General features: G+C 38.8%; 1 protein-coding gene across 4 annotated transcripts in view; it reads right to left on the bottom strand.

Annotated features, from left to right (window-relative positions):
- rims2a (regulating synaptic membrane exocytosis 2a) overlaps positions 1-26,098 on the bottom strand; it is a 123,508-nt gene that overhangs the window by 7,022 nt on the left and 90,388 nt on the right. For 2 of the 4 annotated variants that reach the window (XM_026293157.1, XM_026293158.1), the window contains 4 exons: positions 21,789-21,821; positions 19,580-19,680; positions 16,714-16,865; positions 6,749-6,993 (listed from right to left, as the gene is read on the bottom strand). In XM_026293157.1, coding sequence (XP_026148942.1) covers positions 6,749-6,993; positions 16,714-16,865; positions 19,580-19,680; positions 21,789-21,821 — 531 coding nt within the window. Of the gene's footprint in view, positions 1-6,748; positions 6,994-15,943; positions 16,169-16,713; positions 16,866-19,579; positions 19,681-21,788; positions 21,822-26,005; positions 26,057-26,098 lie in introns of all 4 variants that reach the window. The other 2 variants (XM_026293156.1, XM_026293159.1) reach the window with 2 other exon arrangements.

Below are 26,098 nucleotides of genomic sequence, written 5' to 3'. Positions count from 1 at the left end.
AGCCTTATATGTATGTGTACAGCAAATATCCTGTTACAAAATGCTGCCATCACTGCAGCTGATTTTTCTGTCCCACAGTCACAACAAACTAGTGTGATATGTCACCACAGCATGATTACTTCTCAGGCTTCAAGAAGGAAATGAAACTGTTTTAAACGTTTTGTAAAAATACCATCAACATCATGCTCAGATTTCATGACTAAACTGACCGCATTATTTCTACAGGCACATCTCTCATCAGGCTTCCTCTTCGACTGACTGCTGTCAGCTAAGTAAAGCTGAACGAGAAGAGGAAGTTCACACAATATTTTTAGCTGCAGTTAAAAATCTAAAAATGCAGAGTGGAAGTTCATTTTCAGATCAGATGGAAGTCAAGAATGTGCTGTACTGAAATGTGGGACGCAATTATACAAGTGTATCCTAAATGATGTCCGAGCCTCAAACTCAAAGGTGACATAAGGGTGAGGAGCATGAGCCATGAGGCTGGTGGAGTGTGACAGGGTTTAGAGGATGAATCAACAGCTGAATTTATAGCGAAGTCAATTTCTATGACTAATTTCTCTTTCCGTCTTTTCACTTTATCATTATGTGTTTTAGAGTGTAGACTAATGGCCAGCAAAAACAAAACAAAAATGTCAGGGTCTGAATATGTTCTGAGGCGTAACCACTGTTAACCGATCTTTTTTTTTTTGCTTCCTTTGAGTTAAGCTGTGCTTCTGCATAATTAACACATCACAGAAAAAAACATCTTCAAAACAAGAACATTGGTTAATTTCTCGGATAATGCAAAGTACACTGTCTGCTAGGAGGGACACCATGTGCCTCCTCTCGCTGTGAAAACAATTTAGTTAGTCCACCAACTCTGTGATTCAAATCACAGCTCATGAATAAACATAGTCATTGGCAATTATTGCAATACTAACAAAGGAAGTATTTCACATTTAATGTGAGCATTTACAGTAAGTCTTTTTTCTGAATCTAATGCTACAAAATAACTTCTCAAAATAAATTGTCTATGGTAATAAATGAATATGATAAATAAGCCCATTTTAATTTGAAAGAATAGATACTTTTGTTATATATTCCACTATAAAGCCTGACAGTATCAGGGAAGAAACCTTTATTTAACTGCAAGACTTACATATTAATAAGTAGACAGGAAAAAGAAAACGCTACCAAAAATAATATTAAAATTTTTCAATGCTGACCTGAGATACTTGTTTTCTGCTTCAGGTGCACAGTACCTGTGAGAACATGTGCAATGGTCATGGAAACAGAAACCCTGTCCCTGCGAAATGAAGATTACCTTTATATGTCACATGGCAAAGAGTAAACAAGTGCAAGCAGCAGCATCCTACAATGTGTAATACATTTTACTTGGCCAGCAATACAAATTTGACTAGCAAAAATGTTGTAATGTTTGGGTGGGTTTGGAATTAGATTCGGTCCTCATAATATACCAACTTTTACTGCAATGACCTCTTATTGACGGCAGACACCAGCATACGTTCAATTCTGGTGCCGCTGGATTTGAACTCACCTTTTGACACAATAGATCATGGTATTCTTTTAGACAGACTGAAACACTGTGCTGGCTTATCAGGAGTGGCTCTAAAATGGTTTTCGACATACCTTTCAAATAGGAAGTTTTGTGTTTCAGTAAATAATAATTTATGTCTTCATTTCCTGATATTAAATACGATGTAACTCAAGGGTAAATTCTTGGTCTGATAATATTTTCTGTTTACATGCTTCCTCTGGATGATGTCATCTATAGGCATGGGGTCTTTTTCCATTGCTATGCTGATGACACAACTGTCACACAACCTTCCTGTTAAGCCTACTCACCACAGCTCACTCAGTTCTCTACTGACGTGTCAGAATGATTGAGACCTTTTAACCCCGTATGCACCTTTACGTCATTTGAGATCCTTGTGTGATGTCCTTGGAAATTATGCAGGCAGAGTCAGTGTCTTCTTTGAAATCATATTTTTACGAGACTGGCTTTTCTGACATTATCTGAAATCATTTATATTATTTTATGTCTATGTTTATTTCTACCTTGCTATTATTTTTGTACTTTGGAAGAAAAATACTTTACAAATAAAGTTATTATTCTGATTATTTGGCTGATATTTTTAAAGACGGCAATGAATGGACCAGAACACACAGTAACGTATATGAAAAGTGGCTGCTGTGTAGGATGCAGCCCTTGGTAGATGAAGAGTGATGTCACGTGGCCCAGACTTTAACAAAAAAAAAAAAAAAAAAAACAAAAACAAAAAAAAGCCAAATCTCACTCCTCAGTTATCATTGCTACAACAGTGTGATACAGGGCAACAATCAATGTCAGCAAAACAACAGCAATAGATGAATGTCAGTACCAACTGAACCATCACGGTGGACACAGACACACAGATATACAGAAAAGTGACTAGTTACAGTTGGTTTTGAGCCATTCAGCTGAGTTTTCATGTCAAAATCTCCCTGCTACTGTAAACCATGATGCATGGCTAACACAGTTACTGATATGCAAGTTCAAGAATGTGTGGAAGGAAACAGTCACCAGTAAATGGGGCTGTTGGGCTATTGCACCAAAAAGCACTCATGTCTGCACAATGCAGTTCGCTCCAAAACCCTTGCTGAGTCACTGCATGCCACAGCTTCTGTTTTATCTAACTGTGGATTACTGTTGTACTAAACAATATGGTCCATTGTAGTGGATTTATTTAGATTTTTATAAACTTAAAAATGAAGCTCTGCTCTGACAGTACAGTATATCCACACATATTTAGGTCACGGCAAAGAAGGCTCCTCTGAGAGCTCAGGCTGATTAACAGCTATGGGTCCTCTTGTGGCTTGTTGCAATGAGCTGGACAGAGAAAACTGGAGAAGAAAAAATAGCAGGAGGAAAGACAAAAAAAGAAGGTGTAGAGCTATTGCTTCAAAGACAAGGAGGTTAAACCACAAAGTGAGGAAGAAGACAAAGAGAGGATATAATGACAGGGAGATACAAGAATCAGTTAAGAGGAATTTTGAGAAACTAAGTCAGGTGGAAAGAGGGATGTGTAGAAAGTAGTGGGGTGCTTGTGTACCTCAGCCTCGGTTGTACCTGTGCTACTGTGTTCCTTTCATGCATCATCCTAGAAGCAGCATGTCTGCTTTGGCCCCCTGAGAGATTAATTAGCAGCCTCAGCTAGTGAAGGAGCTGCTGAGATAGGCACCCAACTCCACACAAAAGATAAATTACTTGGGCTAAAAGCTCAAAGTTCAGCTATTTTCCCACCCACAAAATAGTCTGTCTGAGGACTTTGGGGGTCCCAAACTACAGCAGTATCTGGTGTAGGGGGAGAGAGAGCAGTGAGGAAGAAGGGGGCAGTCAGTGCATACATGTCCCTGCTGTCCACATCTGAATATTCTGGACATAGTGAGTAGGTTTGCACTTGACGAACAATTAACTCTTAGCAAAGCTGTCAATTTCTGAAATAGCGGCATAGGACGTATTTAGGAACAGTTACCTAGCAGTTAACCTGATCAAATTAGGTTTTAGATCAGAAATCAGATTATTACATTTCCTAATCAAAGTAAGGCACTGACAGGGGACTGACTGCTCACAATTAGAAAGAATGCTATGGTCACATAACACCTCTAATACTTAATACTGGGAAAAATGTTAATCAAAGCGACTTAAGTATCAGAAGTATCCATCTCTTACAGATACATTTTAGCAATAGTCTTTCACGGTCAAATAGAGAGAAAAGTAGGGCATAGAAAGAATTATGCTAGAATACGTAAGGCTGCACTCACAGCAACAGGAAACTAGATGATATGCCTAATGTATTATACCACACACTCCAGAAAAATATTTATTTTTCTTACTTCTGTATCACTGTGGGCAGTCCTGCCTGTTTTTGCCTGTTAAAGCTCAATTTCCTGTTTCTTGTGTTTGTTGCTCTTCTCACCTCCTCGGCTTTAACAGTCTTGTAATGAATTGTAAAGCTTCCTGTTGAGCATGTTTTTAAGGACACTATCAGCTCTCCTAGACAGACACTATTATAGGGTAAAATTACAGAAATGGATTAATGGGTACAATGCTAGCAGAGTGCTGAAAAACATGATTAATACTTCTTCAATGGTGTGAAAGAGAAATAGCCCTCTGATTACTCTCCCATTTTGTTACTCATAATGCAAAAAAGAGCAAAGAAATACTAGACTGAAAGAGCTGCCTTCCTGATATGCTAGTGGACAGAGCGGAAAGTGAATCAGTATTGTTCCTAAAACGAGAATTTGAATAGTCTTGAATAATTCACTTAAATGCATGGAGAGTGCTGTACACTGTGCAGAGATCATATTGGAGTTGGCCAAACACAATAAATCCCTCTCTACATTATGATCCCAAAAATCTGCTAGAAATCCATAAAAACCACAAACATACACACACACACTGTTCTAAGCAGACAGCATTATAATACTATGGCATGTTGCAGAATACTCAACACGAAGAGGCACGATGCTGTGGAGTTCTCATCACTAGTGATGCTGTAGAGTGATAGTTTCATAAACACATGATTGATTATGATTATCATCTATATTCAATCAAGTCAAAAGCAGTGTACCCAAAACTAGTGTACAATCAAATAAGCTCAGCCGTGTCTGTGGAACCTTACTGTTGCTTGACAACCACATTTTTAATACTTTTATTGTTTTTAAAAAACAGCCAATTTATTAGTGACCAAAAAAAACCAAAAAACACTTGAACACAAGGGTGCTTTATGAGCGTTACTGTACTTTGCCTCATGCTGAACTGCCTCATTAAACCATGTTCTCCTTTTTGTGCGTGATTAATCAAAATCCACGTGAACTCAGTAATGAATCAGTCTCAGCAAAAATCTCCTTTTGCCATCCAACAAACACGTCCAGTCATGTACTGGATGCCTGGACGACACCGTGAAGTCTACCCTCTCTTGTCCATTGTTTGCTCTGATCCTGTCATAGACATATGGACTGCAGTACAAAGTAATCTTCCTTTACTACAGTAACTGAGAACCAACGGGACAAAACCAGCAGCTCCAACCAAGAGCTGCAACTGTGTCCACACTACTCCTGGTGGCCACCTAAAAGCCCATCCATTCCATCTGACTAACTTGTGTTTGTCAAAGCCAGAGTCGTGCTGCCTGGCTCATCTGCCCACCCCCCTCCACTAACATTTGGCAGCAGAAGTGTTCACAAATTGCCAAGTAGCCTTTTAAAATCGACAGTCCTTTGAATGGACCCTTTCATTTTGGCCTCTCAGGACACTGGGCAACAACAAAGTAGGGCAGAATGCAGCTTGGCAGTTTTCTGACAAATACTGAAAGGCAGATGTATGCACGCTCGCACAAACTCCTTCTGATGTACTTAGAAGCACTGAGTGAAATATTGATAGCTGTAGGAGATTCAGACTTCTCAGTTTGTGCTGTGTCTGCATGGAGAAAGAGCATGTGTTAGTGTAACTTTGTTTCGAGCAGACAGATAGCAATTAAAGCCTTATTTAAATGCTACAAAAATTGCTGGTTGACATATTGATGTGATTTATAATGAATACAATTTTTAACCCACACACATAAGGTAGCAGCCCATGTGCCAGTGAAATCACGAGCCAGGGGGGCAGCCCAGCGCCACGTGAGCGCAAATCCTCACTCCTCTCACCCCACAATACATTCCATCCTTCTGCCATGCTATCTCTTCAGGTCTGGACACATGGTGCTGACAGGTAGAAGTGATTGACTGAACAGACAAGATGAACAGGCACCGAATGCTTTGAGATGCACTGGAGAGCTGCGGCAGTGGAGGGGCAGTGGACAAATCGACTGACCTTCACAAACCAGATGTGAAGCTTCTGGCCAGAGACCACACCCACGCCACCTGCTAGGATGTTTTGCACACTGTCTGGCACCAGATAAAGCAGCGTAACACCCCTCAAATGATTATCAAGCACTTTGAAAAGAAAGTAGGATAGGAAAAAAAAATACACTGACGACAGAAGAAAAGTAATAGCTTTGTGCTCTGTAAAATGTAATCTGTTCCACTGCAAAATAAACAAATATTCCTGCGCTTGGTTTATGGAACAAAGGTTTGAAAACACCAGTACAACACACCCCTTCTGTCTATATCTTGCATGTGCACACATTTTCACATGCACTCCAAGTAACAATTACAAAAAAAAAAAACTGCAGACGCAGTTTGAGGTAGTGTTTTACACTCATGAATCACATTCAGAAGAGCATTGCAGCATAACAAAGCTGAGAAAATGTGACCTGCTACAAGCAGCTGAGGTCATCAGTGGCAGAAGCAGAAAGCTGCTACAGCTGTAACACATTTTCCAAAACAAATGACAAATTATTACCACAGAAACAATCATCAGCATTATGCAAAATAAATAAATAACTAAATAAATTGCAGTGATGTGATTAAAAAAGGGGGAGATTGACAGAAAAAGAGAGAAACTCCAGTAGAGTTGGTACCTAGAAGAAAAAGAGAAAGAAGTGTGACAAAACAGTCAAGCTGCTGTCTTCATCTCCAGGAAAATATTCTGCAATCCAAAGCGCTATTAAATAAAAAAAGTGGGGGAAAGGGAGAGAGAAGGAGCATTAGAGCATTCAGCACAGAACATGACATAAAAACCCACACAGACACAACAGGAGGCTACAGGACAGATGCAAATATGGACATACATAGAGTACACTCACTGTGCACTTGGGTGCCCTACCTGTTTGGCTGAGCTGTGAGGTGCTCCTGCTCTTGCGCGACATGCCAACCATGGCCTGCATTTTGGCACCAATGCTGGAGCGCCTCTTCTTATCATCAGTGCCTACCGTGCCAACCGCTGTGTCCGACTGACTACCATCCGTCTTCTCCAGGTTACACATGTCGCCGCTGATGCTTGTGCTCTTGGTCATGTTCATCCCACCCGTTGAGCCCATCTGCCTGTTTTTCATTTTGGATGCAAAGTCACTGTCAGCCACCACCATTGACACGGGGCGGGTGAGAACAGAGAGGAGAGGACAGGGCAGAGGAGAGAGGATGCCAATGGATGTGAGAGCAGAGATGATGGAGGAGGACATAGGAGGAGAGGAAAGAAGAGAGGACAGAAGAAGGACAGGAGACGATAAGGTGTGGGGAGAAGATGTGAAAAGGAGAAAAGTACAGAGTTCAGGTACAGGAGTTCATGACTTACAGTATATTTGAATTTAGAGTTTAATGTGGATATATTCTAATACACTTTTTAATCAAAAGATGCAGACGCAGGATCAGACATTACACATTCTACTGGATTTAGGTCCTTAAATAGTTAAAGCATGGATGGCCCTTAATTTCTTACATTTCAGTGACAATGGTGATGTGGGCTTTTTAACACAATCTTTAAAGCCTACAGTCACAAACTTGAGAGCAAAGATAGATTCTAACCTTAAATTTGGTGCAGTATTAAAGTGCAGATTTTTTCAACTGAGGCAATTAGCCAAAACTAAACCTGCTTTATCTTAATAAACTGATGACATGTTTCTGACTTTGAGATTTTTATTAATGCTTTTATCACAACTTGTTTAGACTATTGCAACGCGCTTTATGCTGGGCTTAGCTAGACTTCTACTGCTTGGCTGCAATTAGTTCAGAATGCTGCTGCTTGTCTTTTAACTGGGACACATAAATATGACCACATTTGGTTTGGTTTGGTTTGGTTTGGGTCTGTGGACAGAGTCACACTTGCTTCTAAATGCAGATTTCCTTTTTCGAAGGATTTCGCCTCAATGCTAGTTTAAAAGTTGAGATTAAAAATTCTTTCCTGACCTTGGAATTGCCAGATTGTGTAATATGTTTCAAAGCTCTAGGACTGAGGTCCAACTTATGGTTCATGTGACATACTTGTGTGGTGTTTTATCGCTTCTATTTACATTTAGTCTTTCTCATCAAAATGCTCTCTATGTATTTTTGAGGTCGAACAAAACTGTTGATTGCCTTTCCTTCACCATAAAACATTTGAAAAGTCAATTTTTCTTGACAACTCAAAGTCAGCACTGGTCTCATTAATGGGTACATACTAATTCCCCAATTTGACCAGAAATTTTTCTAAACCTGCATCTCAAAGGCCACTTCTAAACTCTTATTTCAAATCTGAGGGACCATAAAAGAAGGCACACAAGACCAGCCTTCATGGAAGTGATTTAACGATCCAACTATTTATCTGAAATCTGTTGGTGCCTGGACTCTACAGCTGATGGACTAATCTGAAAATACATCATTATCCCATTTTTTTTTTACTAGAGTAGAGAGACAGAATAATTTTAAATTTAATTTTTAGTTTGACTGACAAAAGCACCATGGACAGTTTTCCTCATATATTATTTCACCCTTGCAATCTCTAGCATAAATGCTATATTCATGGAGAGGAGAAGTATCTGACCTTCAGCAATAAACGCATTTTAATTATTTATCACAATTTCAGGCCCACGTGAGGCAAAAATTCCCTGTGTTTTCTGTGTATACAAATATATATATATGTATAGTAGTGGAGCACACTGCGCGCTGTCTAAAACATATTCCAATAAATTACTTCCTACAAAATACTATAAAGAATTAAAATCATAACATGGATTGTTGAATTTACAAACATTACATTTAAATAAACATGCTGCATAACATGCAGATGTTAGCAGAACAAAGCTGACAGCTGATCCAGCTCAGCCACCATCATCAGCAGCAGATGTTGCTTCAGATGACTGTTCGGAGGAAAGCACCTCTTGTTTCTCTAAGTTGTGAGCAGATGCAATTAAGGGAACTGGAATGTACTCTCTATTTACACCACTCATCTTCTTTGCTGCCTTTGTTGGCACTTTTCTGTGGATCAATGGGCAAAGTGTGCTGGGAATGTTTATCACATGCATCCCTATGCACAAGAATAAACAGAACATACATACTACCATATCCTATATGTACTATAAAGACATTGCACATATTCATATTTCACAAACTCCACCTAGTACGTTAAAGTTTCAGTCTCAACTTTGAGCCAACATAGACGGGTCCTGAAGTTCTCAGACAAACATAAATTTGAGTATCTCCAATTCCATAACAACTGGGCAAACTTCATCTGCTGTGGGAGACTGTGTGATATGAGAACAGCTACTAATGGACCCGGTGGTAAGATGCCAACTGCTGTTTGAACTTTCAGTCTCCCAGTAAATCTAATAGTTGTTAAAAATATTTTCCAATTGTCTAAAGAGCTGGAATCAAGACTGTGAAACTGTTTCTGAAATATGATTCAAAGCTAAATTTCACCACTTATTTTAATTGAAAAAAAAAAAAAGGCATATCTAAAAAGCATATTAAGCCAATTCATGTTACTCAACATTTACCACTCCCCAGCCCTCTTTCGTGCACCTTCACTGTGCATGTTCTCTCATGTTGTCTATGTTTACATTAAACCACACACAAAAACCAGAAAGCCGCTTGTCTTCAGCTATTCTCCAGCTCCTCCTGTTTTAAGGGAAATATGCCAGTTTCCAAACTGAAGTCTTATTTTAGCTCTGCCAGAAAAATTATCGTTAACAGACAAATTACATTGTGTGTTATAGGCTTTGTATTCTTAATGGGATGAGTTATGTGTAGGGCCCACAGGCTACTTTTCATTAAAGTGTCTGGTCTCCACCATGTAACTCCCTTATAAAGACAACTTATGGAGAGACATGCTGATTGAAATGCCACAAGAATCAATGCATTTTAACAACTGAGACCATAAATTAATTCAATCAGGCTCTTTCAAATTCAGCTGTTTCATATTTTGAAGATTAGTGTTCGACTCTATTGTATTAGAATTATGGCAATAATCAGTATATAATGGAGATAACATCTGGCATTGTTAAAGGATATCATGTGCAGGCAACACTATTGCATTACTTTGACACAGAGTGTGAGTGATGTTTTTAATTTAAATGTCAAGCCTGTCCAGGTCTACTTGGCATGAGTAGCCTGCTCTCTGTGTTTTCAAGCCTTATGATGCCACAGAGACAGTGCAGCTCACTTTGCCCAACAGTAAGATCATTAATAATCAGTACAAAGTAATATTTTACAAACACTAAGAAATGATTGCTGATGACAGTCTCCCAATGCTGACATAAACAGAGTGTGTTACCACATTTAAATTCTAAGAAACGCCTGTCCTAAACAGCTTCTTTGTTGGCAGCTCACGGTGAATTAAGTCAGATGTTCTCTGAAAGAATACACACACCTCATACCTCAGGCTGCAGTTTAAAGCCTTTTGTTTATGACAGTGGGCTCTGTTATGGATCATCCTGTGCTTTAATACATAAATATTGAATGCTTATTGGGGGATTAGTGACTTTGATCAGTTAATGCAACCCAGAAGCTTTGAAGCAGACTTCAAGCGTTTCAACCCCATGAAAACACCATGGGCTGGTGTGCTACAGGTGACATTCTAAAATATGCTCTAAGTTATCTCCATAGCAAGGCCGCATTGCATCTGCTCGACACACGGTGATATGCTGACTGTTTCCTCACATCAAATACCAGAATGTAGAGAGATTAGTGACACTGGGACACTGTTGCCTTAACAAATTATGACCCACCGAGGTTGAAATGAATGAGCAAAGTGGCCTTTAGGACCTATAGTATGTGTTTTTTTTTTCTATTTACCTGAAGAAGAAACTTCCTGTTGGTCTAAATGACCAGATTCTATTGATTGGACTCAACATACATTTCATTCCCTTGACCGGATGAAGAGTGGTAAAGACCATTCTACTCTTGTAACAACATTTTCTTTGTATTGTTTTTGCTTATTGACACTAATATTATTAGCCTGAATTATTCATGGTACATGTCTCAATGCACACATTACTTACGTGAATTGACATGTTAGTGATTGTAATTTTAATGAGTTCATTACAGAATGATGTGCTGACTGTACCCTGACTTAACCACCACTACATAAATCAAATGCAGACCAGCTACTTCTTCTTCTACCACCTACTTCCATGGCAGTTATCTCTACTTTCTGAACAGGTCTTGGCACTCAGGTAAGTCTCGCTGTGTAAATGTGCCTGCTTGGAAAAGTTACCCTCTCCAGGGATATCTGATTTGCAACCTTAGTCCAAAGAACATAGTGTTCCTCATCATGCAGATTGCACACCATGCATTTTCATCTAGGCCAAGATGTTCCCAAGGCAAAACAAAACCTAGAATTGTTTTGTCTGGTGAAAGTTGTTGTGTTGATTATGGTCCAAATTAGTTCTAAGTGGGCTAATCTACAAACTGTAATATAACAACAGCAACACACCGCTAGAAAATAAAAGTAAGTACTCTGACTTTACCATGGTGATTATAATAATGACTATTAAGAGTCTCCAGTAACAGCAGTGTAAACTGATTTTTAATGAGTTTATCTTTATGTAATAAACTATACTAGCCTTAACATGCCTCTGCCAGTCTTGCATCACTACAAACTAATTCATTCAAAATGGCACTGTACTTTAAATGTGGTCACATTTATGGATGGAAGAAACTTTCAACATTTGGTCACACCAGTTAGGTTTTTACCAATGCATGTAGGTGTCATGAGGTGGAGATTTTTAGCCGTCTCTAGTTTTTGCTTTTTCTTCATCAGGAACACCGAGTGGCGTTAGTAATTTTGCCTGTGCCTGGTGATTCCAGGTTAATAAAGCCCTGTTTGTGTTCTGCATTTGGGTCCTACCTCTCCTCCTTCATCACCATCCCCACCACCAATTCATAACAGTAGTAATCTAATAAAGAATAGTGTATGAAAAATGCAAAGTTGATCGTTTGCTCCTATACTTATTCTTTCATCGTTTGTCTTTGACAGAGAGGATCACTGCTTCCTTATGAGGTGAGGCAGAAAAATGGGTTTCCATGGCAACTGTGCCCCCCGGGCAGAGCATTAGCATGCGTACACGCCTGTCAACACAGCTACAAAGTTCTTCGTCAGAGACTGAAGCGAGCGAGACTGAAGCGAGCGAGACTGAAGTGATTCATTAAAGTCCGAAGCTCATGCTGAAATATTATCACCAGCAGCGGCGTTAACACAAATAAGGATATGCAGTGCCAAGCACTAGGCCAGCTGTTGTTGGTGAATCAGTGGACCGGAGGTTAAAGTAAACATCCCCACATTCTTCTTAGTAATATTTAGCTCCTGTCCTTCAGAACATCAGTCTTTTCAGTCCCTCACAATAATGAAGCATTACCTGGGCAACAGTATGGGATACAAGAGAGATATGGAGGAACAAAGGTGGGACTTAAAAGTGCTGATGGAAAGCTCCTTACGTGTTGGTGACTAGTGGACACAACATCAGCTTAGAGTCATGTGTGTACTAGAAGCACTTATGGACTAGTGCACATGCAGCTACCATGACGCTTGTAGCTCACGGCAATGTGAAAAAGCCTGTTTAATGTGTAGCAGATATAGGACAGTATATTTACACTGTGACCTCAACACATAGAGGATGAGTCATAAGTAACAATGCAATGTTTCACACCACTTCACTGCAAAACAGTAAATAAACCTTTTATCACTGGAAGCAGGTAACATCTGGTCCATTATACAGAAACTCGCTGACTCCTCTAATGAGATCACGATTGATTATTTTCAGTATTTACAGTATATATCTGGAGATTACCAGGAATGCTGAGATTTTGGTTGTTTATCGTTGCACAGGCTGTCCTCGGCAGAGCTTACGTAACAGCACATGGAGAATAAAGGTCTCTTTCCTTGTCTCAGTGAATGCAATACTTAAAATAAGAATGTTCTTTTTTCTCCACCAGGGACTATATGCTGTTACACAGAAATGATAGTGTCCACTTTTTTTTTTGTCATCATTTGAAAATATTTCAACCATTTTTGGACACTGGCATTTATTTTATTATTTAATTTGAGCATAAAGATTACCTCTGGTTTGTAAACATTTATTTTACTGTCTATTTTTTCTGGCCAGTCATTACATTTCATTTAAACACCGACACATAGCTCAAATATGTTGATTTGATTTAATGTAGTGGGGTAACAGTTTATAAAAGCTTTGTGTTCTGCTATAGTGCACTACTATAGTTTCTTTTCATAGTATGTTTTCAGTGTAAAACATAACATTTTGTGGTAAAGTATTTATTTTGAACTGTGTGCTCCTGCACCACTTACATAAACAATCCTCATTAAACCTGAATGAGTAACAGAAAAGAGCATGTTTTTTTTTCTCTCTTCTCATGTGCTTGTGTCCCAGAGAAGCAGAATGTGCAATGAACCACATGTGGCTAAAAAAAGCAGGTACATAATCGATTTATACTGTAGCTGTCATGAAGGAATTAGTGTTGGTCCCACAGACAGGAGTTGTCAACATGTTAAAGCAGGACTTTCAGTCAAGATGGATAACAATATTTGAATGTCAATTTGAATATATGTTCATGATCTATTTGTTGAAGAAGGCTTTTTTAATCTCATTAATATTCGTTTCCAGTGACTTTACTGAAAGTGAATTAACTGCTGATTAACAGTATAGGTATTGGTGCTGTGGTGTTACACAGAGAAATGAAATTTGAGGGGTAGCTGGAGGAGTGCGGCAGGTTTGGGATGACAAATAGCAGGTGCAGAGCGACACTGTGGGACTGGGACAGCATGTGAAGAAAACAGGCTGACAGAAAAAAGCAATAGAGCACCAACCCAGTGCAGAGCAGCAGAGAAAAACAGTAAAGCAACACAGACTGCAGCCTAAGAGCAAACCAATGGACAACTGTGCAGTGCCTCAGGATTTCTTGATCTTCTTTTAGCTTTGATCAGTAATGTAAAAATGCACTGTCTACCTGTATGCAATTCTGCGGCACTGCTCACATTTCAGCCATGTGCATTTGGCCTCCCACACATTTCTAGTGTGATTTCTTAATCCGAATGTACACACTGTTGCAGTGTGTATATAAAAGGGTATAGTTTTTATCTTAATGTGCTTTCTCCTAAGTCCTATTAGACATTGAGCAGTACTAATGTTGGTAAGAAGTAACTTGGATCCTGTTGTGAATTTGATTTGCTAGTGAAGACATGTTATTAGCAGTGTAAGCTAAGCTTTTATCCTGCTGTGGGACTCCAAATCAATATGTCCTTGAATTTGCTCTTGACATCCTTTTTATATCTGCTAGTCCAACACTCTTCAGAAATAAAACTATACTCTCTTGTGGCCAAAACAAAATAGTATCATGTTAAATATAGACTTACTTTGTTAAAAGCAGTGTTTTGCAAGCATCAACATAAAATGGAAAGATTTCCATACATGCATTCAGTCATGTATGTGTGATTTTTCTTTCATGATGAAATGTAATCACAGAGTTAAATAACACACTTTCATGGCAAATGAAGTAAAGGTTCCCATAATGAAAATTGGTGCTGGGCCACACAAGGTTTACGGGGGAAACTAAAGCACTGTTTGGGTAGCGTGCGTTTAAGGTGCCGATAATAAATGTAGCAAACTGTGCAAGTTTCAGTTTTGCAATGTAATCTATTCTCAGTGTGAGTGGAGTTCATGTCACAGTCCTCTACTGTTATATGAATATTTGTAGCAATCTTAAATCTTCTTCCACTTAAACCTAGAAAAGGATTTCATACTATGCACTATGTAGGTTTGGTTTTTATCACACAGGTTTGGAGATACAGAATTACTGAAATCTCTGAGAATCAGGTCAATAGAGGTGAATCAATATTCAATTCTCTTCAATTATTGACAGTGGGGTCTGTGCCGTAGTCTGAGGAACCAAGACAAAGAGACTTTTCTAAATTTAACATTATTCTTCTCTGCACACCCACACTGCACACATTTTATAACAGGATCAATAAAGGAAGCAATATATTCCATCGTAGAGTATACTACAGAGGTAATATCACATTTCCTCATTTAAGTATTAGATGTACATAACCTCACACCCACTTCTACATACAGGACATTCAGACCCTTCACTTTTTCAGTCTAAAAGGTGAAATGTTGCCCCAGTCTGAGGTCATGTGCAATCTGGACAGGTCTTCTTATAGAACCTCTGTGTCTTTGGCAGTATTCATGCTTCTTCACTGAATTCTGAGCAGTGTCCCTGTGCCTGTGCTTGACTCTGAACAGTCAACAGTTAACTATAAAGATTTTTAAAAGCATGTTTCTACTTAGCCATGTTGGGTTAGTGGGTGTAGACTGTTGGGCAAAATGGTAATTTTATCAATTTAAAATGAAATCTACAGCACGATAAAGTGGCTAAAAAGTGAAGAGGTCTGAACATTTCTGAAGCCACAGTATATACACATATACATTAGCTGTTAGTAGTGTATCCCCCTAAACCTGAGCAAATAAAACTGAACCTTTCTGCAGGACCACATAAAATATACACTTTTAGTTATTTAGGTGACCTGTACTGTATTGACTTTCACAGAATAACTTAACACCAGGCAGCAAAGCAGTGTTTTACTGACCTCTCTGGTTAGAGAGTCAAAATTGAAGTCTGTACCTCTGACCACAGCCAGCCTTGATGGCTTTAGTTAGGCGTGGTCCAATGTGTGCTCTCTAGAACCTGTAACAACACTTTAAAGATGAGGTTTTTTTGGAGTGTGTTAATTTACTAATTAAATGCTTGTTGTACTGTTTCCATGTTTGTTTTACAGTATATGCTAATGCTGTGTGAAAAGGTTGCATGGGTCAACAAACTAATGTCTAAACTAATGCAACAATCATCTACTTTAGTATTAGGAAGGGTTAATAGGAGCACAGTTACTGTCAGGATTAAAGAGCAGAGGACAGTGATGACATTCTGCTTTGCACATCGTCATGTTAATGTGCAAATGTCAGTGGGTCACTGGGAGCTAGAGGGCTTATTTTTGTTAGTAAGAGTCTACAATTAGAGGCTGCCAAGCACGTGTTACCTGAGATCAGTCTCTGAGATACTCCTCTGGTGCATGTCCTCTTCTTCCTCCACCAAATTCTCCTTATGCTCCTTCTCTGTGTCTGTCTCTCCTCCCAGTCCCTTACTCCCTACCTGAGATCTTCCCTCTTTAGTGACCCTTCTTCCTCCCCCTCCCCTTCCCACCTCTTCCTCCTCTCCTAACTGGTCATCCCTTTCAAGAGACTGGCTCCTTGAATGCAATTGGCTGAAGATGGAGACAGAAGCAAAGACAGCAGCACATGCAAAGCAGAAAGAAAACCAAACAAAGCATGAAAAAAGTCAACAGCATGAGAAATAAAGATAACACACAGACAGAGTGCAGCAAGATCAGAACCAGACTGATTCAAGATAAGTGAAAACAGAAATGTGGACATAGAGCAAAGCGCCATGCACATGGATTTGTTTTTTTTTGCTTTAAGAAGAGACAACAGCAGAGAGAGGCAATGTGGTTTCTGTTTTTGGTGTGTATTGCAAGACATGGACAAACTTCCTCCACAGCCTGAAAGAGTTCAACCGTTTGGTTCCAGATTTTTCTAAAACGGAGCCAAACCTGAACTCATCTTGGAGAGAAAACACAGCCCTAGTGGGTGCGTTTTTCTCTTCCTCTCTATTTAACCAGGTGCAAACAGTTTCAAAGCTGAAAACGTCTGGACGTGGCAACTTATATGCAAATACAAGTTCACAGCTGAGGGAGATGTCCATGCCTGATAACAGCCTGACAGAGTTTAAAGCGCAAAAACATCAGCTTACCGGATCTTGCGGTTTCCTTGCGGCCTTTCTGATTGGACAGACATGTAGCTCGTGCTGCTGAACCGAGAGGCACTACTGGTTCTCGACACAGCGGACACGTCGCTTACATCACTGTCCGATGACTTGGCTGACAGGTTATCTCTGCCTGAACGCTGCAGAGAAGATAAAAACCACACATTAAAGCTTATTTTTACAATAATGTCTTAAAGCATAAAAATACTGTATTTATTGTGCCTGACTTGTGCAGCCCTTTTAGCAAACATGTCCAAAGATCCTAAATTTTCTGCTGCTTTTGAATGTTTAATGGTTACCCATACGGTAGTTGTAAAAAGGAGACACTCATTTATTTTAAAACAAGAGACTAATATAAACTGCTGGCATCCCTTTATCTTTTTTAGTTTATTCCTAATCAAGACATTCTGCTGCAGTACTTTTACTGAAGTACTCTACTTAGGTGCAGTACAATACTGAGGTAATTGCACTTTACTGAAGTATTTATTTATTTTTTATATTTTGACAAATATTGTTTTTTTACTCCACTACATATATTTCATGACTTTATTACATTACTAGTTGCTTAAGACAAATATTGCAAAATGTAGTATAATCATTCCTGTTCTTCAGTAGGAAGTTTCCCAGCTGTATATAAAGTAACGCAAATTATAAGCAAATACTGTACATTAGCTAATATTAGCTCTACCATCAAAATACCATCAAAATATGATACAATAATATATAAAACATAAAAATGTGAGCTGCACCAATGTGTACTTTTTTTGGTACTTCAGGTTTGAATGCAGACTTTTAGTCATAACAGAGTAATATTAAATTGTAATAATACTTTGCATACTTTTACTAATTAAAGGATCTTAGTACTTCTTCCACCACTGCACAGAAGTGGTCTGAATATGAATAATATAAACAAATGACTTGTGTGCTCAGAAATACAAAGTAGCAATGACTGCCACACTGAGCATATAGGGTGTGGGTTTTAATGAAATACATCAAAGTGACATTCAAATGGCAAAAATGACCTTCTAATTAGCATCTCTCAATTTGTGATCAGTGCTGCTGATCAGATTGTGTTGACAGGCCTGGCTGTCGCTCACACTGACTACATCACCAGAAAAAAAAAAAACAAAACAGGAATGACAATGTATGGACTCTGCAGTGTGAAGTCTGTACTATACTTCACTTGTGTATATTTAACTGCTGCTACTTTATACTTCCACTCCCTTAGAGTTCAGAAAGAAATTTGCTACTCCACAACATTTATTTGAAATCAAAAGATACTAGATTAAAAAGGTGATTATCTAAAAAAAAAAAAACATGATGCATCATTATGGGTTAAAATAGTCAATAGCATGACTGGATTAAACTGTTCAGTGGTTCCCAGCATAAAATTGTTGCTGTGCTTTCATTGCCCTACTCCTTCATTATATGATCAGCGATTCAGATGCCTGGTCTTTTAGAGCTTCATTTACACTACTAGTGAAAAGTCTAATTCTAAACTAATTAGTATTAACCAAATTACATACACTATAACAAACTGAAAAACAGTGAACCTGAAGTAGTGTCCCCTGTTGTCCGGTTAACAATCAAGTCCTTCAAGTATTTATGTACTGTAATGTAATATGTAATAGTACCACAATAACAACAACAATATATAATAGTAATACCACTGTATACTGTAATATCCAACTATATTAAAAGACTGCTTTTATGTTAATATAGGTCTGTAATAATAATCCAGTAATGTAATGTGCTATTTTTTTTTTAACTTAAATCAAATTTGACTGCAGCACAGTTATTTGTAACTGAGTACATTTGTACGGTGCTATTTTTACCTACGTGATGGATCTATGCATTTCCATAACTGGAAGGTTATGCTTCCCTGTAGGCTCGACTGGAATGACAAACTTGGCATGAATCCTAGGAACTAGAAGTGTGTATAATATCCTGTGTGTGTTTTCTAGTAGTATGTTTACTGTAAAAGAACTTGAACTTAGTGCTACAGGAACTGTTTTGTATTACCCTGCAGTTTAAGAGCAGGCAGTCAGAAGTCTTGTTTATTAATAGTGAGAGCATCATTTTGTCAATGGCATTACTAAGGAGGATAATGTTCGCCAGACAAGGACAGCTCAGGATTTAACCTGCTTTTTATAGACTCCTAGCAAATACACTGGCTGCTCCTAATGCAATAGCTTTCACAGCACTGACTTAAAAGGAAAGCTGGACTGGTTTTTGCTTTAAACATCTTGGCCCAGAATGAAGCGAGACACTAACAGATGACTCTGCACACTCTCACTGCCACATTCCTTAAAGTTACAATCAGAAAATTCATGTTGGACTTTTTCCCTCCAAATGACAAGGAGAAAACACATTTGCCCACTCTAGCTGTACCTATTTATGCAGACAGTTTTATAAGCTAAGATTTTGAGATATTTGTCACAAAAACTTCTTTACAGTAACAGTGAATAGAACTGAGTTTGAACGTGACTTACTGTAACTGTTTTCCTGTTTATTTCTCACAGGCCAATGTTGCATGTGACCACTTTCAAAAGGTTTCATTTTGTTGAGTGTTTTAAATTTCAGCAAAACTATCCACATGACTCACTACCACTAGAAGTAAGTGGAGTGGTGTTTTCCAACCTTTAAATTTAGTGTTTACCAGGTTTGGTATGTGCACTGTGCCAACATCTGCACACCTGCACAGTGTAACGTTGACATGTGCATGCGCACATGGTGATTTTAAAATGTGCCATATGGCCTATGGAAAGGGCAACCATGCAAACAGAATTTAGTTTTTTCTCTGTGAGGCTGGATGATCAGAGCTTATATCCAGCATATCTGGACATGTTTTTACTTTGTGATAGTCTTGCTCCAGTCTGGAGTCAGAGCCAGCTCCCTGCTTGTACTTGTTCATCTTCAGTTTCATCTGCCTGGTCCTCTCCTCCATGTCCATACCTGAGCACAGAGACAGGAGATTGTGAGACGGTGGCTGATTCAGTGGAAAAGGCCTGATGGAAAGACGTACTGCTATGATGAGAGACAAGCTTTGGCTGTGCTGTGAGCCATGAACTATGACAAGGAGAGATCTAATGGGAAAAAGCCGAATGGTCTGTTAAACAAAAACACAAACAAAAAATTCTGACTAGTAAAAGTAAGCTATGTAACATATTAAGCTGCTTAACTTGGTGGAACATGCTGACTGCTATCTTGCTATCTCAGTGATTCATTTTCAAATAAGGCAATATATACATCCTTACATCACAGGTAAACAGCTTTGAATGCTAAGCCAATTTACACAAGGTACTGTCTCCTTCAATATTAGCAATACATTTTACATGATCTATATCAAATTCCACAAATTCCTGAATGATCTGACTAACTGGACAACATATTCCTCTCAGCTAAACCTGAAATGCCATCATAGTCCACCTTTTCTCTCATTTCAGTGCTTTGTAAAATTATCACATCATCCGGTTTACCCATCTCACCTTCACCTAAATTCAATTTAAACACTACGACTTGTTTCATATTGTTGCAAACACAGTTACATACATCACACCATGCTCAATGCACAAGCCTTTCTTTGATCTGTGGAAGTATAAGAGACATGATAGGTATAAGAAATAAGCCAATTTTATGTAGCTAAAGAGAAAATAAAATACAGAAATAATACCTCAAACTAACAAATACTTTCTGCTAGAACTGCAATATATGATCTTCTTTGATAAAACAGTTGCCACCAAATGTTGACTTTCCTGCTGAACCTGCATCTTCATTCTCTCCACTCGCTCTGTCTCTACTTTTGTGTCACACGGTGGTGATGACAAACTGAAGGTGAATGCACATGTACAAGTGCCATGCACACATACAGTATGCCTGTAGCTGCACATACACACACAGAGAAAAGCAATCCAAGCTGGGAGATGGATGACTGCATAGGTGAGGCAAAGTGAATTTTTCTCAGCAGAATGGAGTTTGGTCTCTGCCTCTTTTAGTTGTTTGTCTACCCTGCTTAAGGAGCATCTCACGGCATACACATTTCCACATCTTTAGTTTTCTCTAAATTAGGAGCAAAGAGTTATTTCATATAAGAACCATTCAGCAAACTGCCTATGTCAAACCATATCACCTGCTGTTTTGTTACATCTACTGTATCTGTTGAAAAACGTTTAATTTTGTCAATTAACTAATGCAGTTATGCTGCTCTTTAACCGTTAATGGCTTAATGGTTATGAGATTAATGTTTCAAATTGTCTCATCCTTACTGTGATTTAAACAGCCTTACCACCACATCAGATAAACAGTATTGGAATTGTTGGGTTTTTTTTGTTTTTTTTCTAGAAATACGTATTAGGAAACAGTGAGTGGCCAACACATCATACATGTAAATAAATAGTTAAGAAATATCTGTAATTATAAAGCTTAGCACAAAGGCAAACTACATTTCCTAAGACTTTCTGCTCATTGCCCATCAAGGTCTTGAATGTCCACTCCTCAATCTCATAGTCATTTCATTTGAAAGCAAACCTGGTTAAGCAGAACCAGATTATCAAGAGCATCCAAATTATTTTCTGACTGCACCGTCTTTTAACCAAGTCCCTAATGTAGGGGACACTAAATGATAGTTAAGTTACGCTTCAATAATCAATCGTGAAACGTCAACTTAAGTAAATGTTGAAAATATGCAGTGACGCCCTAAGCCAGATAATAGTGATTCTTGTCATACAGTGACAGCAGAAGGTAATTAATAACAGCGTCTCATATCCACACCTGCTGTGAAGAAATGGCACTGGCGTGACCATGACCATGCTTCTATGAACTGTAAGCCCACACAGTCTGTCTGCAGCAAAATAAAGGAGTGCAAAGTGACAAAGAAGACGGAAGCATCCTCCACAGAACAAGAAAGAGCGCAAACGGCACGAGAGAATGGAGGCGAGCAAAGCGGGAAAAGAAAAGAGCGCTGAGACGAGGGAAGGTGGGTAGGGAAGACATACAGAGTGAATAAAAGTAGAAGAAGAGGAAGCTGGTCAGAAAACAAAGAAAGGGAAGAACGAGGGACACACCTGAGTTCGTCCAACTTGGTGAGTCCGTGTCTTCTGAGATCACATCACAGAATGGACAGACACAGAGGAGAGGAAGATGGATGTGAGTGGATGCACAAAGGGTAAGGGGGGAAACAGGAGGAGTGGCAGGATGGGGGTGGTGGCGCCATCACCATGATCACCAAGTATGCCAGATTTGGAGGGTCAGAGTGAAGTGGAAGAGGATGGAGGGTCGGTAGGGAGGGTGATACAACACAACAACAATACGAAACGACAATGACAAAACAACGAGCACAGAACACACAAACAAAATTGTAGAGTACGCTAAGAACACACAAACTCCACCATGGGCACAGTGAGAAGTCAAAATAGAGCAAGAAGGGGCGAGGCCAGGAAAGGCTGAGGTAGAAGCTAAGATTTAAGTTATTAAAAATTAGAAAAGAGGAAAGGTTGGGAAGGTGAGGTTCTGTGCTTTAAAGGAAAAAGAGCTGAAACAGGAAAGAGATGTTAATGTACCGAACCAGATAGAAACTTGAGACCTCGGGGGAAAAGAGGGGAGAAGGGGGAGGAAAGAAGGGGAGGAGAAGTGGATGTCACTTGAGTCTGCATGGGGTAACTGTGGGGAGACAGCCTGGAAAAATAACATAAAAGAAAGGAAAATGAAACACGAAACAACTAAAACTGAAAGCACAGAGCAGCAAGCACACAAAAGAGAGCCAACTACCTAACAAAGTTTCAGCAAAAAAAATGCACAAAATCAACACAAATATCCTGAGTTATATTTCAAATGCATACGAGCAAAAATACAGACACAGGCATCAGCAACAGTGTCTTTCTGACAGGTTATGAAACAGCAAGCTAAACCGCCTGCTCTCGGGCACCTCTGTTGCTTCCGACTAGTTAGTTTCCTTCCCTTCACATTATTTATTAACCTTCCTCCCTTCTGCTTAGCCTGCTGAGACCCTGGAATATTGTGAGAAGGACTTTGTGTTTTTTCTCTCAAAAGATAAACTGTGCTTTAATTTCTCGATCAGCATTCAAGCCGCTTTGCAATCAGAGGTGTCCACGACCCCGCTGTCATGCTGCCTGTCTAATTTCCATCCACTGAGTGTACCTACAGTCCAAAACCAACAGCAAGAGCCAGGAGGACAAAAGAAGCCCATTCAGATCAGACTTCATTTTCATAGCCCCTTACAAAGAATTTGCATTTAGCACAATTAGTACTTCATTAGGGTGAATAAGTTTCCCATGAATAAGAGGAGTAATATGAGACATCTGCCTCACCACCTTTCATCTTTTTGTGACAGTTAACATCATCTCATTAGGGAGTCCAATGATAATCAACAGAGCAAGTGATTTTTCTCCTCGTTTCAGCTACATCATGTAGGTCCTCAGGATAAAGAAGTGATATATTAAGACAGATTTGGGAGAGGGTGAAACACCAGTTGGTGTGTAAAGGTCTGTGGTCTGTGGGTTAATGCATATGGGATTAACATATTTGCCATAACTGCCTCTGAATGACAAATGACTGCAAGACAATAGCTACAGACACAACATAATCCCAGTACTCTGTATTTACTGCTGTCAATGGTGATCCGTAAACAGTGACCTGGTAAAAATAATTACACGATGTATAATTTAAATGTGTCTTATGTGAATTGTCAAGTGGTTATTCATGTGTTCATGTGGGCTCATTACAGTGTGAATCTCAGGAAGTGGGAGACAGAGGCTTTCTGGACCTGTCCGATTCTATGCAGAGTCACTGGGCAACTCACAACACCAGACTACACACTACATGTATTTTCTATTTCTCAGTGAAATACTATACTGATATTAGCCAACACTTCAGTGCCACAGTGTCACACCTTAACAAAATAGCTTGAAAGCTTTTTCGAGTTTGAAAAGTAAACTGTGCTCATAAAATCAGCAGATGCAGTAGCAATTTAATTATTATTATTTACTTATTTGGTCTGGCTTTTGTTCATAGTGTTACTGTCCACAATGAGAGGCATCTACAAAGCAGACTAGAGTCTGTGGGCATAAAAGAACAGCAAACGACAAAACAGGCAAATATAACTGAGGCTTAAAGACCAGTGAAGACCAGTTTCCATGGAAGCACATTAAGCCAGTACACAACCATAGACAGCACCTCAAGACAAAGTGGCATTATCTTAGCAAATATGATGTGCTCTACAACATATGGCCAAAAAGAAACCAAAATCAGTTTTCACACTCTGAAGGAAATCTTTTATGATGAAACATCAGCTCCAGGCTGCACTGCAAACCCACACCAAGCAGTAAGAGACAAATACAGTATAAGGATGACTTAAAAAATCATGTTAATCATAACTTTAAATAATAATAAATAATAATAATAATATAAAAATATATACAGCAAGTTCTCTTCATGTTTGTTTCATTTTTATTTCCAGCTCACTACACTGTCCAGTTCTCCCTTGAAGCTGTAATCAAGTTGATAAGAGTCCACACACACAGTAAAGAACATCAAGGAAACATCACTTTGGCAGAATATTCTTTTGATTTTGATTACACATATTTCTATTTGAGCGCATGAACAACAATCATCCAAACAAACTTACTCTTACTTTGAAAATTTGCTGATCAAAAGTACAAGACTGCACATTTAGATTCTTCTTGGTTGTTTTACATACTATGTTTATTATTATTAAACAATTAAACTAAATTAAATTAAAATTATGTTTGACAACAGAAATGCCTGTGATAGGTATAGAAATACAGCTTTATTGGTTTACCAATTTCTATTCCCTGGCCACATTTACACAGTTACATGACACATATTATATTTCTCCAAAATGACATGTTCACTACAGGCTGATTGAATCTGAAATCTCACATCTACAGCATTAACACTAGGCCATAAAAAACTGTATATTTCCCACATGTGAATTTGACATCATGGAGCCTAGTATTTGTTTGGATGTCCAGTAGCTAGACTGAAAAGAAGTTGCTCTACTTTATATAAACTTAAATATTAGTTAGATTTTTAGTTACTATTGTAAGGGTGATGCATTAATTGCACTTACAGGTGCATACATGTCTCTATTTGCTTGCTGTGGCCATATGGTCAAGATATTGTTCATGAACTCATATTTTTTCCTATGACTGTAAAGTAATATTCCTTCAAAGTGAAATGCTTTGAAAGTAGCCAAAGTCCACATCCACTCCAACCAACCAACCTGTGTTAGTGAGGGAGGGGTGTGGCTGTGTCCCTCCATCAGACAAAGACCCATTCATCCCTCGCTGCTGGTCCTCCCAAGTCACCTCTACATCAAGACACACATGCACATTCATACACATACACACACTCACTGGTTTGAACATTTAAGGATTTCAAAAGATTGTCCTGTGAGCTTTTTGTCAGCACAAAATATTGTCAAGTCCTTTTTCCAGCCTTTGCTCTAAAAAAATAAATCTTTTTATTTCTTTACCTTGCATATTAAAACGTACATATTAAATCCATTGTGTATATATTGTGCAGTGGTAACAGAAAGCAATTGTAAAGACTGGTGCCACTTCAACACTGAAATTCAGCTGCTCAAAGAGTAGGAACTTTGCACCATCTGGTGGCCAACAAATGTAACAGACATTTGCTGCAGCATTTCTACAGCAAAGTAAAACACTGAGTTTAATAAATAGTACACTTACTATGGTTTTATGTTATATGCTGTCTCATAAAAATGAGACTATACTTGCAAAAGAGATGCAAATAATTAATAGTCTGACAGAAGCTTGTGAAGAAGTTCCCTTGACATGACTGAGGCTGCCAGTTATAAGGGAATGCTGTACAGGGTGTATATCTATGTGTTCAATAATCCCTGTCTAATTGAAATAATTGATGATTTCACAACAGAAACTACGACTTTGCTAGGTAATGCTGAGCAGAATTACTTTCTATTACAGTAGAGGGCTGTTTTTAGACCTTTAAGGCCTGACTGGAGCCAGAGAAGGAGAGACTACATGAGATCTGACATCAGCTTTAGTGGCATACAACTCTTAACAACTCTCTCCAAATGAACTCAAAGAGTAGAACCAAAGTTAATGTATACACTCCACAGCATAAAATACAGACAAAGGAAAGTTTGAAAGTAAAAAAGTGTTTCAAAATGCCGTGGCACATAAGAAGGCAGAATCACTATTAAAGAATGTTGAACACACACACAGCAAAGACACACCATCACACTATTCGGAGGACTTGCCTTTCCTCCCATTTACCGGTGGACCTTGGGGTTTTTCTTCACTGTCTGCTGCTAGATGAGAGACAGATGGTGGCTCATGAGATGATAGAGCTC

This window comes from Mastacembelus armatus, chromosome 16 (genome assembly GCF_900324485.2).
Source record: "Mastacembelus armatus chromosome 16, fMasArm1.2, whole genome shotgun sequence".
NCBI lineage: Eukaryota > Metazoa > Chordata > Actinopteri > Synbranchiformes > Mastacembelidae > Mastacembelus > Mastacembelus armatus.
This window is presented reverse-complemented; position numbering and strand designations above follow the sequence as displayed.